This window comes from Zophobas morio, unplaced genomic scaffold (assembly GCF_036711695.1).
Source record: "Zophobas morio isolate AGI-343-1 ecotype UQ-CSIRO unplaced genomic scaffold, CSIRO_AGI_Zmor_V1 ptg000004l, whole genome shotgun sequence".
In the NCBI taxonomy this organism is placed as follows: domain Eukaryota; kingdom Metazoa; phylum Arthropoda; class Insecta; order Coleoptera; family Tenebrionidae; genus Zophobas; species Zophobas morio.
This window is the reverse complement of record NW_026972109.1, coordinates 15,809,256-15,822,710: the sequence shown is the minus strand read 5'-3', so window position 1 is coordinate 15,822,710 and position 13,455 is coordinate 15,809,256. Positions and strand designations below refer to the sequence as shown.

The 13,455-nt window shown below is 34.7% G+C and overlaps 2 protein-coding genes across 2 annotated transcripts; both read left to right on the top strand.

The window, feature by feature from the left end:
- The first annotated feature begins 3,930 nt into the window (after positions 1 to 3,930).
- LOC135143068 (uncharacterized) lies at positions 3,931 to 9,028 on the top strand. The gene is made up of 5 exons (XM_064074915.1): positions 3,931 to 3,948; positions 5,840 to 6,654; positions 6,701 to 7,010; positions 7,235 to 7,656; positions 7,703 to 9,028. The coding sequence occupies exons 2-5, from the start codon at positions 5,855 to 5,857 to the stop codon at positions 8,817 to 8,819; spliced, it is 2,649 nt and encodes an 882-aa protein (XP_063930985.1). The 5' UTR covers positions 3,931 to 3,948; positions 5,840 to 5,854; the 3' UTR covers positions 8,820 to 9,028.
- A 455-nt stretch (positions 9,029 to 9,483) lies between these two features.
- On the top strand, positions 9,484 to 12,797 carry LOC135135321 (putative cyclin-dependent serine/threonine-protein kinase DDB_G0272797/DDB_G0274007). The gene is made up of 2 exons (XM_064064349.1): positions 9,484 to 9,745; positions 11,287 to 12,797. The coding sequence occupies exons 1-2, from the start codon at positions 9,743 to 9,745 to the stop codon at positions 12,244 to 12,246; spliced, it is 963 nt and encodes a 320-aa protein (XP_063920419.1). The 5' UTR covers positions 9,484 to 9,742; the 3' UTR covers positions 12,247 to 12,797.
- The last annotated feature ends 658 nt before the right edge of the window (positions 12,798 to 13,455 follow it).

Below are 13,455 nucleotides of genomic sequence, written 5' to 3'. Positions count from 1 at the left end.
ATAAAGTAACAAATAAAAAATTCCTGTTGTAAATTCCGTCTTGGGACCCACTGTATATATAAATAGGAAATATATGTTCAATGATCTACAATCGAATACTTTTCGAAGCGATGTAATCTTATTCAATGGCTAGAGGATATGCAACCAACAAAATACGCGTGTGTGGTTGCCTACATGTACAATAACTGCCCTAGTTAAGGGGGAACGCTAGACGAGATACAAGTTTGAATTAGGCGCCATTTGTTGCCTTAAACGCAACCAGCAATTCTTCTTTAAATCTACCTGACGCGCTGGGATAGAGGACTACCGGATGTATAATGATAATTTATGACAGGCGGCCCACAACATACCTTCAGCACAGAATAATCATTTCTCGTATTCTTTTGACATATTAATTTTAATATTCGAGATAATTATTATATTATTCAAACACAATTTAGACACTGTAGAGCAAACAAGGCTTATCAAGCCCGTCTATTAGTTTATTCGCCTAAATGTATTATTAATACCGTTTTCAAATTACACCAAAATTGAAAAATCGAAAACTTAATAATTGAAAAATTGAAACATTTTAAATGAAAAAAATCGGTAAACCGAAAAATTGAAAAATCTATAAATCGAGAAATTGAACAATCTAAAAATTAAACAATTTAAAAATCGAAGAATTGGAAAACCAAAAAATCTAAACCGAAAAATCGAATAATCGAGAAATCAAAACATCAAGGAAAACAAAAAAATTAACGGAAAATCTAGAACTTAAAAATTGAAAAATTAAAATACCTATCGAAAAATTGAAAAACCGAGAAATCGAAACATCAAAAAATGGAAAAATTGAAGAACCGAAACATTACAAAATCTCAGAACTGAAATACTGAAAAACTGAAAAATGGAAGGAAAATTGAAAAATCAAAAAGGTGAAAAAATTCAAAACTGAAATCTTGAAAAACTGGAAAATGGAAAGAAAATTGAAGAATCGGAAAAGTGAAAAAATCCAAAAGTGAAACATTGAAAAATCCAGAAATCGAAAAATTGAAGAAAGAATTGAAAAATCAAGAAATAGAGAAATGGGAAAATCAAAAAATCAGTTAATCGAACAATTGAAAAATCGAAAAATTTAGAAACGTCAAAAATTGAAAACTGAAAAATAAAAAAATTTAAAAATCGTAAAACTGAAATATCGTAAAGTTAATAAATTGAAAAACTGAAAATTTTTGAAAAAAAAAAAATCGTATCAAAAACTAAAAATTCAAAAAATCGAGAAATTGGACAATCAAAAAATCAAAACAATCGAAAAGTTGATAAATAGGAAAATTTAAAAAACAAAAATTTTAAAAATCCAAGAATTGAAGAACAAAAAAATCTAAGCCTGAAAACTCAGAAAATTGAATGATCGAGAACAAAAAATCTAAAATTTAAAAATTCGACAAATTGAAAAATCATGGAACTGAAAAATCGAAAAGTCGTGATAGCGAAAAATCTAAAAACCTAAAACTTTAAAAACTGAAAAATTAAAATATCGAAAAATTTAAAAAGCGAGAAAACACAATATCAAAAATTTGAAAAATTGAAGAAACGAAATATTGCAAAATTCCAAAGCTGAAATATTGAAAAACCTAAACATGGAAGGAAAATTAAAGAATCGAAACAGTGAAAAAATCCCAAACTGAAACATTGAAAAATTGAGAAATGGAAAAATGGGAAAATCAAAAAAATTGGTCTAAAGAGTTCAGACAGTACTTCCCTCGCTATCGGAAACGTGACGACTGCATGCCTATTATGTTTTTTTTTTCACATTAGATTTGAAAGCATTCGTTTTTGTAGTTCCTGATTAAATCAATAAAATAAATTTGCGCATTCATTAAATTTTTTGAGTCACTCTGTATATCCGAATCCAAAAAATATGAATGGAATGATAAATTACAAGAAGAGACTCATCGTATTTTGTAAATTTTAAATAGGATTATACGGCAAACTTTTGAGCTGACATCATCAATTTTTTGGAGGGGATAAGCAAATATATTTTGACTCAAAATTTATTATGCTCTTTATAACCTTAAAACATTTGCAAGATTTCAAAGCTTTGGGTTCTGTAGTTCCTGATTAAATCAATAAAATAAATGTACGCATTTATTAATTTTTGGGGTCACCTGTATATGCAAATCCAAAAAACATGAATGGAATGATAAATCACTAGAAGAGACTCATCATATTTTATACAATTTAGATAGGATTTAGCAAAATTTTGAGGTGGCGTCATCAATTTTTTAGAGGGGATAAGTAAAAATATTGTGATTGGTAAATATATTATGATTATTATTGTCCTGGTTTAATAACAAAAAAATATTGTTCGTCTATAAAAAAATATGGACGCCAAGGGTAAAAACTCAAACGGGTTCATAAGTCAGAAATTTAGGAGCATGTCATCTTATAAAATTTAAAAAACATTCGGCAAAATAACATTATGCTTCTATAACCTTAAAACGTTTGAAGGATTTCAGAGCATTCCGTTTTGCAGTTTCAAAATTAAATCATTGTAAAATACAATTTTGAAATTTTCCCAAAAATCTGAATGTTTATGCTAAAAATTCAACACGGAATATTTATTCAGTAAAATTGTAAAATGACGTCATCACTTTTTGGGGGACGCAAACTAAAAAATTTTGAATAACGATTTACCATCCTTAGGATAACCTTAAAACGTTTACAACATTTCAGAGCATTCGACTTTGCAGATTTAAAGTTAAATTGCAAAATTGATTTTTGGTTTCAAAATCCTGTATTTCTACGTTAAAAACTCAACACGAGTTCATTCCTCAGCACCCCCATTTTTCTTCTACAACTCGTTTAAATACGGCTGAAGTGAGTATCGAAGGTATTTAGAATTATTATTATGTTTCACGTTTACGTCACGTTGTATTGTGTGCTTGGTTCAAATTTAGTAGCTAAAATTTTGTCAACCTGGTATTAGTAGGAACAACACTACTTCATCGTTATTCAAGTTTGGTGTTCTCTGGTGATTTGTAAAAATAGGTAGTTTCCCCGATTGTCGTATATGCAACCAACAAATCATCGTTTTAAATTCTGAAAATAACAAATAGCTGTGTTCTCAACGAGAATAAATACACTACCACGCAGGTTTTTCTTCAAATCTAAATATTTTCAACTCATATAAGACCTCCAGAGCGATGAGTGTTAAATTAACCAATAAATGTCAGATATATTACTTTGCAGCGATTCGGGGAAGTCCGGCTTTACGATATCCGTTTAGTCGCAGGCAAGGACGACAGTTATCGCTCATTTCTGCTCACAGTTTGTGTGCAACGTTGGTTGGAGTAGCGTTGAGTGCACTCAATTTTCAGTTACAAATAATCCGTAAGTATTGATAATAATTTGGTATTTGTTGTTGTGGGAAATTGTGTGCATTGTAAATACGTTTTACTTGCAATCGCTAAATATGGGTGTGAATACAGAAACGTGCTTTGTTATCAGATATCAACGGAAAACGCTGATTGTGGACATTTGCTAGTTTTTACTAGTTGACACGAACTGTAGATATATTTAGCTGGTTCAACGACGACTTTGATGGTTGCCAATTTGCCATAAATTGCTGCGGAAATTCCTACATTTAATTAATCAGACGCAAAAAGTCCCAATGTTTCATTTTGGAAGGTATGTGAGAGATAAATCCGTAAAGCATGTGTGATTGCCGCTATCTTATCAATATAAGGTTCCGATGTTTTTCGTTATTTGTTCTATTGAGTGATAATTTGTTAATGTGGATTAAATAGGCTCGAAAACTGCCTAGAAGCGAAATTGTTTTGTCTGCAAATTTCCAATATCACGTTTACAGAAACAAGTTCTCATTGCTGTGTTAGTATTAGTGTTTATTTCTCTGCACATCTACGTATTGTTTTGGAATTCACGCGCAGGTCAGGACCGTATTCGACTGTATGTTTGTAGCTTTAATAATAATAATTGTTTCAAGTAGGTGTTGCCATTCAGATGGTGCTGTACATTTCTAAATAAGTGAAAGTTATAATTAAAACAACGAAGTTTGAATAATTTTAAGTTGGTAACACTCTGCTCATTAAAACTTTATATGTTTTTCTCTGTCATCCAATAAACTGTGTAGCACACAAAAATTATTCATTTATCGTAGAATTCTTTTGATTTTGGCAAGTTGTAAAACGGTATGTTTCTGTTTTCTACCATAATACCAAAGATATTGTAATTGCTACAGTTTTACAACACGAGTATAAAACTAAATTGCAACCATGGAACACATTTTTGTTCTATGCGAATTGTGCTGGGACGTTTCTTTTACGATTCTTCAATATACAATAAATAAAAATATGCTTACAAATGCAATGCAAGATTAAGGTTTACAATTTGAAAAAAGTACCTTTTTTTAAATTGTGCGTTTTTTGAAATTAAAATTTTTTGTAACAAAAAAAGAGCTGGCGCCAACAAATTTAAAACATTAATTTTTATATTTTTCAAATAAATCATTCTGCATTTAAATTAAGGATTGTTTTGATCCGGGTTTAATGGGGTTGCTCCAAGAGTTTTTGCATTAATGTTGGTAGTGGTTAGTACGAGTTGTTTTAACTGAAACTTCTTTGCCTCTAAAGTAAGTTCAGCTTTTTCGAAAAATTACAAAATTTGATTTCGCGGATTTTATTTTTTTAATAGTAATCCCTATAAGTTAAAAAGAAGTGTGTGGTGTTAAAGTAAAGTTAAATAAGCATGCTATGCGTATGTTTCTAGTGAGTTTTTCAATTACAAAATTTTAAGATGACGTCATCAAATTCTTACGGAGATAAACGGATAACTTTTGATTAACGATTTATCATGTTTTCAAAGTGAAATTGTTAAAAATGTTATACAATTTTGTTTTTAAAATTTTGAAAGTTACGTCATCAGTTTTTTGGTTAGCATTTTACCATATACATGATATATACAAAATTTTGCAACATTCGGTCCGGTAGTTTTCGAGAATATCTGTCTAATAAAACACAGTCAACGGACTACTGACAGACGAACACAGGAGACCTATTTTTCATACTTTGGTGGTCATGAATATCGAAAAACATGAAAGTAGGCATTCGCCGGATGGACTCTCATTACAATATTTTCTTAGCTTATTGGTATTGATTTTAACTTAAACAACTAAAATTAACAGCATGTTTTGGCTGCAATTTTATTTCTTTACCACTTCCAGTGTGTCTATTTCAGGTTGATTTTGTTTTAAATTAAATAATGGAATGGCTTTGTTCTATTGATTTCGTAACGACATGGAGAGATTACGTTCCATGTTTACTCCATTTTGACGTTATCGTATATTGCGCTTTTCACAACGAATATTATCACCTTCATTGATAGCAGGTATGATGTTGCTAGTAAAATAAAACTTAAAACATGCTACAATATCTTACGTAAATCGTGATTGTTATTTTTTTAAGTCTGAGAAGTTACTCCGCCAAGAAAGTAACTAGTTTTTTTTTTAGTCGGTGAGTCATTCTATACGATACTATAATATATAGAAAACAATTCATATTTATCATCCGGAAATTATCTGTCAAGTGGTGATTCTACAACTTTGTTTTCTACAAACACATTGCTAACCAGTCAACTGATAATCACATTTTATGTTATACTGATTTTGATTTTGGCAACTAAACGGAAACAACCACTCAAAACGCTTTACTCTCCTATTATTAACTGAACAACAACATGAAAAGTCAAAAGTCAGAAAAATTGTCGATAACAGAATGATCTGCAAAAATAAGATAATTATTATTAGCTATTTTGCAAAATTAACAATCAAATTGTTTCCAAGGTCCCGCCACCCAAAATGGCCGCGGACGACGTCTCCGAGAAGTTCCAAGGTCTCAAAATCAAGGAGAACCAAGACATCAACATCCTCCTTCTGGGTGAAACCGGTGTGGGAAAGTCCACATTCATAAACGCAATCGCCAATTATTTCCATTTCAAAACATTCAAAAAAGCGTCTAAAGCACAGGACCTTCTCAGCCTCATCCCTTCAGTGATCACTGTTACGAATGAAAACTTGGAGCAAGTCACTATCACTGTAGGTAAAGACACCAACGAGTACCAAGAAATCGGGGCCGCTGGTACTCAAGACGTGAAGACTTACGTTTTTCCAATAGGCGAAGGCAAAACTAGATTGCGCTTGATTGATTCTCCCGGAATGGGAGACCCCAGAGGGATCGAGCAAGATGATATCAACTGTGAAAATATTTTAGCATATTTGGCACAGCTGAAAGAGCTGCATGCGATTTGCTTTTTGATGAAGCCAACCACCACGAGAAAAACTATATTGTTTGAGTATTGCGTGAACCAGATTTTGTCTAGGTTGGAAAAGTCGGCAAGTAAGAACATCATTTTTATTTTTACTAATACAAGAGGGTCGAATTATTCCCCGGGAGACACTTTGCCTTGTTTGAAGACTATTATTGATGATATTAAAGCGAAACCACCGTATGTGAGTATTCCGTTGAAGGATAATATCTTCTCGGTGGACAACGAGGCGTTCAGGTTTCTGATAGCGATGAAAAAGGGAATTAAGTTTGATGATAGTGTGAAAGAGAGGTTTATTGATAGTTGGAATAAGTCGGCGAAGGAGTGTTGGAGGTTGTTATTGAGTAGAAGTTGTGACTTTTGTAATGGTGGGTTTTAGGTTGATTTCTTACATTGTTGGAGATGCTTCACGGGATGCTCTTAAACCGCATCAACTTTTGAATACTATTAGCATCAATGAAGCTAGACGGATTATTGTTTATCTTTCTCAACCGCTGGCGGATATTTCGCAGCTCATTCATGATAACCTGAGGATTTTGGAGAGGCATAAGCAAAATCTCAGGGTGGAGAATCAGAGTTTGGATGAGTTAAAAAAGCAGTTATTCATTCCGGTTATTAATTTGGAAGTGACTCAACTTACGCAACCGGTGACCGTGTGCACAAGCACTAAATGTGCAGACTTGGTCAAGGTGAGTGTACAAAATGGCTGCCTAATTTGCTCCAAAAATTGATTTTAAGTACTACTAGGGAGACAAAACTATATTCAAATAAAAGTACTAAATAGTTTCACTCTAGAACCTGGTAGACTTAACAAATCAATTTTTGAAGAAATTATTGTAAATTTTGCGTATTGTATTTCGTGTTGAAAGGGTTTGATTCATTTCAACTGACGAGTTAATTAATCGTGTTCAAGGTTGGGGAAGTACAGAAGTGGCACTACAAACAGAGATGTCACGATCCATGCTACTTGAGAAACGTCACAAAAGAGATCGTCGGTGACGTCAATTTGCAAGGTTGTGCAGCGATGAACGGTGCTCGGACCTGTGGAAAATGTACTTGTGACTTTTCTGTACACATGCACATTTACTACATGACAAAGACCATTAGTGACAAACTAGAGGACGAAGTCGTCAAGAACAACATTAATAAAAAAGAAGAAGCCTTACGTGAAAGCAAGAGATTGATACAACAGATAGATCTAAGAAAAAATGAGTTGGAACAAGAAAGGGCGATTATTATCAAAAGTACGGCTCAATTCGCACATTTTTTGCAATATAATGCAATTTCACCGTTTAATGATTCCTATAAAGGTTATATTGAGTACTTAATAACACGGTGAGTACTGTTTCTGTGAGTTCTTGTCACTGAAAGATTTTTTCAGGGAGAGGAGTCTAGGTCGTCATGGTGACTTGGAAGTTGTTCACAACTTGGAGCAGCTCTTGTACCAGTATGAACAGATTAAAGAAGCCTTTGAGAATACCTTGAACTTGGACAAGCAGTTGGGTATTACAACTCATGGTTCGACTACGGTTACCGCGCAAACCGTTTTGGACACCATACACAATCTATACCAACTCAAACACAACGGAAAAAAGATTCACGAGTTGTTGAAAAAACAAAGGGCGCCGAGAAACTCTGAGTATGACGACAGCTGCGAGTACATCCACCCTAAATCGTCGGATTTGAGTCATGCGGAAGGCAAGAAAGAGAAAGATAAGAAAACCACGAAAACCGACGACGAAAAGAAAAAAAAGAAAGACGGGAAAAGCACCGAAGATGAACGGAAGTACAAAAAAGGTGGGAAGAGTACCGACGATGAACGGCTGCAGAAAAAGGGTAACAGGAACTTCTATCCTCTAAATCGGTCCTGTAGTCACGAACAACAAGTGTCCCAACCACGACCTAACCCTACACACTGGCGAGAGCCGCCGCCCCCTTACGACGATCGCAGACAATATCGACCCCCCCAGCAGCACCCTTCGCATCAAGGCAAACCACAGGAACCCAACGTTTTTGTGACCGTCGAGTTGAACAAACAAGGAAAAGATCAGAGAGGGCCTGGAGGATCCGACCACCAAGGGTACGGACCTCCGGAGCATGGATACCACCCCGGATCACAATATTACGGTCACGGCCAGTACCAAGGACCACCTCACGGACAGTACTATAACCAAAATTACGGCCCGCCTCCACCATCTGGACCGTACTATGGGCCTCCTCAGGGTCATTACGGTGCACCACCACAGGGTCATTACTATGGCCCGCCACAAGGTCCGTATCATGGGCCTCCAGGCCACTATCAAGGGCCCCAGGGGCATTACCAGGGGCCACCTGGTCAGTATCAAGGGCCGCAGGGTTCGCATTATTATGGTAATCGTGGACGTGGCTATCACAACAGAGGAGGTACCAGGAAGCGAGGACAGTCGAAGCCACGGTCGTCTAAAGGCGGGAAAAGCGGTACCGAGAAGAGCAGTCGTTCTTCGGATTCGGACTCGTAGTAAGGGATTAATTGGGGTTTTGAAAGGTTGTGTAATCCGTACTGAGAATTATTAATTAAGTTTATATTGTATGATTATGTACTGCTATAGTTTTAATGTGTTAAACTAACCTACGTTATTCGTTTTGGTACATGTATGTCATAATTAGTATTTAGCTTCGTACATAACATTGCGTGCAAATTGGTATCCAATAAAATTTGAAAAATGGAGTTTATTTTTTGCGTCCTTAAAATTACATGTTGATGGATTTTTTTGAATTGTACATAAAAAACGTGTAAGGATAACTGTAAACGTATGTGTTGTCCATTATTAGTTTTACCTCAAAAAACTATTAAGACATTAAAAAACAATAACAGATGAACTGATTGCAACAATATAAAAACACAAATTTAGCAAGATTAGTGAAACTACATCAATTCGAGGTAGAAACGTGGCAACCAGATGTGTATATCTCTTGGCGAAGCAAATATATCCAGTCCCACCCTGGTTTTAAGGGGGAAACTAGACACGCGATTTATAGTTGACTGAAAATATAAAATACAATGGTTAGTTGTATTCTCTGGTTGCAGTAGTCTGTACTGTGGTACTGATGGTGAAAATATTCTGTCGCCAATCTTAACCCCCTCTTAAATTGAGTGTGGGATGACCATACATACGTAATCTTTCTGATAATAATAATAATAACATAGTGAAGCAGTGTTGCCACCGACAACTTTATTTTCTTTGGTGCTTTTCGGCATCAGTCGAGAACAAACTGAACAAACTGTACGTCATTTTTTCTTACAAAATCTGGCAACACAGTTTTGCTATAAATATACCCCGTATTCTAGGGTTCTTGGGATAAGTAGAGTTTGTAACTCATTAGTGGCAGTGCCAGAGTTAGGTTAGTTGTGTTTCATTTAGTGCCCGAATGTTTTGCTAAAATGGTAAGTAAGTGTTATGTAAGTAGGTAGAAGTTACAACAAACCATCGAAGTGGAAACGTTTCTGCAACTCATTAGAGATGGGTCGTTACTGTAGGAACCGTTCCAATGTAGCGCTACCATCGAGTAGCGGACTGTAGCGCTCCTCGCGACAAAAGTAACACGTTCCACTTTGCGTTCCACTTGGAACTTGAAACGATATTTGTACGGGAGTTACGGGACGGAAATTCAAGGAACGAAATCATAAAACACGTTTGTCCGAAACGTTACAAGAAACGCAAATAGTGAGGGCTTGGGAACTGAAAAAAACGAGAATAATCTTTCTGTCATTAAAATAATTGTGTGTTGATCAACACAAAAAAGATATCAGGAAACGTTTATAAGTAGGTATTTATTTTATAATATTTATGAAAAAAAAAGAAAAACAAAATGTATGCAACGCAGATCAAAAGTAAAGTTTAACAATATAAATAAACAGATAAAATAAAAAGCAAAGCGGTTTTATCATAAAGCAATCGGCAAAATCAGCAAGTGTTGCATTTTGTTTGAGGGCGGTAATTTTTTGTAAGAATGCGACGGTCGATATAAATGACTCATTATCAGAAAAGATATAAAAGCTTAGGTATAAAATAGCTTATAAATAAATTTTAATTGAATACATGTATTTCAATAGCAACCGAAAAAAATTGTAAAATCTCAGTCCAGTAGAAAAGCTTCCAAGATTGGGAATTAACACAGAAAGTTGCGAAAACAAGACTAAAAATATTTGTAGTTTTGTTTATTTTATTATTATTATTATTATTTTGTTTTTATTAAAATAAAAGTAGAGTGCCCGTCCTAATTGTTGTTGTCAATATTTATTGTGTCCAGAATGTCCGTTCGCTACATATTGGTACTTGAGATTGGAATATTTGTTCCAAGTTGCAATGAAGCGGACAAGTGGAAGCGTCGTACTCATACGCCACTCGTGATGAATACGTTCCAAAGTAACTAGTTACTTGGAGCGCTATTTTCTTGTAGCGGTAGCGGTTGTAGCGCTCCACGCGTGGAACGATTTTGCCCATCTCTACAACTCATCTTCAATATTTTTTATATTGTGACAGATTTCAACGAAATTTAATACTAAATTCTCGGCCAGATAACTGCTCCGCCTGGAACAGTTACTACCTACCGTAAATTAAAACATCTCGTGCTCTGAGGTTAAGCTTTACAAAGTGGATCTTGATATAAGCAACCATCAATCACATTTTGTTTGCTGAATCAGAAATACGTTATGCGTAATAAGTGTTTTACATCGTCTGACTTTAAGACCACCGTAAGAAAATTAAAGCGGAAATTTAATTTCAAAAAGCAATTTGTGGTAGCTAAATATTTTTTAAATAAATCGAAAAAGTATGTTACAAAAATAGGAGGTGTCAATTAAAATAAAAAATAAGTAGGTATCTAAATTTGCAGAAATATACATCATTTCAATAATAAATTGTCAAAAGCGAATAATATATAAGTAACTTTAAAAATTGAACCATTCTTATCTTTTACACATAGGGTCAAACGGAAACAAAATACGAAAATCGTCGCAGGTCGCAACAAGTGCTGTCACAATATGCACGAGAACGCCAACAAACCCAACAGCAAGAAACCCAACAGCAGCAAGTACCCCAGCATCAGTTTGCAGCGAATCAACAGCAATCAGGACAAGAGCAACATTCTCAACAACAGTACCATCAACAATTTCCGGAGCAAGTACAACAACAAGGTCAACAACAGCAGAAACAACACCAAAATCAACAACGCCCCCGACAGTACAACGGTCACCAAAAAAATCAGCAAACGAATCAACATTCCTCTCAGCAGAATCAGCAACAGCAGTATAAACCTCGCCAACAAAATTATCAACAACAGCAAGGTGGACAACGCCATTTTCAACAAAATCAACGCACACACCAGCAGCCGCGAGGAGGGAAACAGTACCAATATCAACAACGTCCACAATTTCAACAACAATCAAACTATGATCATCCATCAAATCATCAAAGGTTTAACACAAACGCGGACGAAGAATCGAAAGTGATAGTAAAAGTGGAACTAGATCAACAACCGATTCGGCACCATGGACCCCCACAGGCCTCATATTATGAACCACCGCCATACCAACCGCCATATCCTGGACCTCCACAGCCACCCTATTATGGCCCAGGTCCTTACGGCCCCCTGTATCAATATGGACCACCACCGAATCAATACTATGGCCCAAATCCTAACCAGTACTGCGGTCCTCCACAGGGACCATATCCAGGACCGCATACAGGACATTATTACAATCAGAATAATCGAAGGGGTCGTGGGGGCGGCCGTGGTCGCGGTCGGGGACGAAATAAAACGCGACAATATAAAAATAAGAAAGAAGCGGGAAATAATAAGAAAAGTGATGGAGAGAGCAAAACGAGCGATAATAGTGAAGAAAGCGATAAGTCTGACTCTGATGAGTATTCAAAAACATGTTGATTTTCTTGGCGTCGCGTCGGTTCTAATATTTAGTTTGACGAGTGTTTTGTGTATATTTTTTTTTCAATATTTTTGTAAAATAAAGGGTTATTACGTAGTATAATTTTGCCCCTAGAATTCCTACTCTTGATGTTGGCAAGAGAAGAATCTAGGTAACGTTATTAATATACAGTTTTATCATGTTAAAGATTATGACTCCTTGTAACACTGATATCGTTTATGTATTTTTGTTTTATTATTGTTTTGTGGCGCTTTATTTTAATTATGAACTTAATATTTTTTAAGAAGGAAATAAATGCGTGCTTGGTCTACAGAGATATTTAAAAAAATGAAGGTGATTTTTAAAAATCTATAGCACGAGTTGTGATTAAATTAGATCCTTCACATGGCAACTCTTTATTGGAGCTAGACACCATATATTTAGTTAAACACAAATGTACCAGGAGAAGACGATGTTCTCTCTTTCACTAAAATGATACAAGTTTATTTCATATAATATTTTAGATGGTAGTTTAAATCAAAATGTGTAATTTTTCTAGCCTTAAACTTATTTTCGTAGTAAATAGTTTTCATAATAAGGTTTACAAAATTTCATTTATTTCTACCTTATTTCCATTGAATTTTGCATGATTTCTATAGAACATTTTCCGTAATTTTATCCCATAGCACACTAGATTTCCACGAGGGGTAAACATTTGTCTTTTATGAAGTGGTCATTAAAGGGTATTTTCGCTCGAATCGCAAATTGTTATTTCTCTGGTATTCTCTGATAGTGACATCTGCATTATTACACTTCGGCATTTTTAAAGGATTTCTCAGAATGTTAATAACGTAAATTTTCCCAATGTCTGAAAACATGGAAATTGTTATATTGCGTGTTTTGTAAATTCGGGGAAGTACGGCTCTGCCAACACGTAACAATAATCTGGTTATTGTTATAACTTTAATTATGACTTGGCAATCATTCGTTGCAAGGCCAAGGCCACTTCAGTAATAATAATTCAATGCCAAATATGCACTGCTTGTATGTAGTTGTCGGTTGTAAACTATCGCTATATTTAACTCTTTAATTAGTGTAAATATTTCGTTTTGGTGCAGTGAAGCAAACAATTAAATATAGTTATAAAAATGTAGATAGCTTATAACATTTAAATTAAAACGTTTAACTCGAATACGTTAAATACATCACAGTTTATTTCAAATATTACG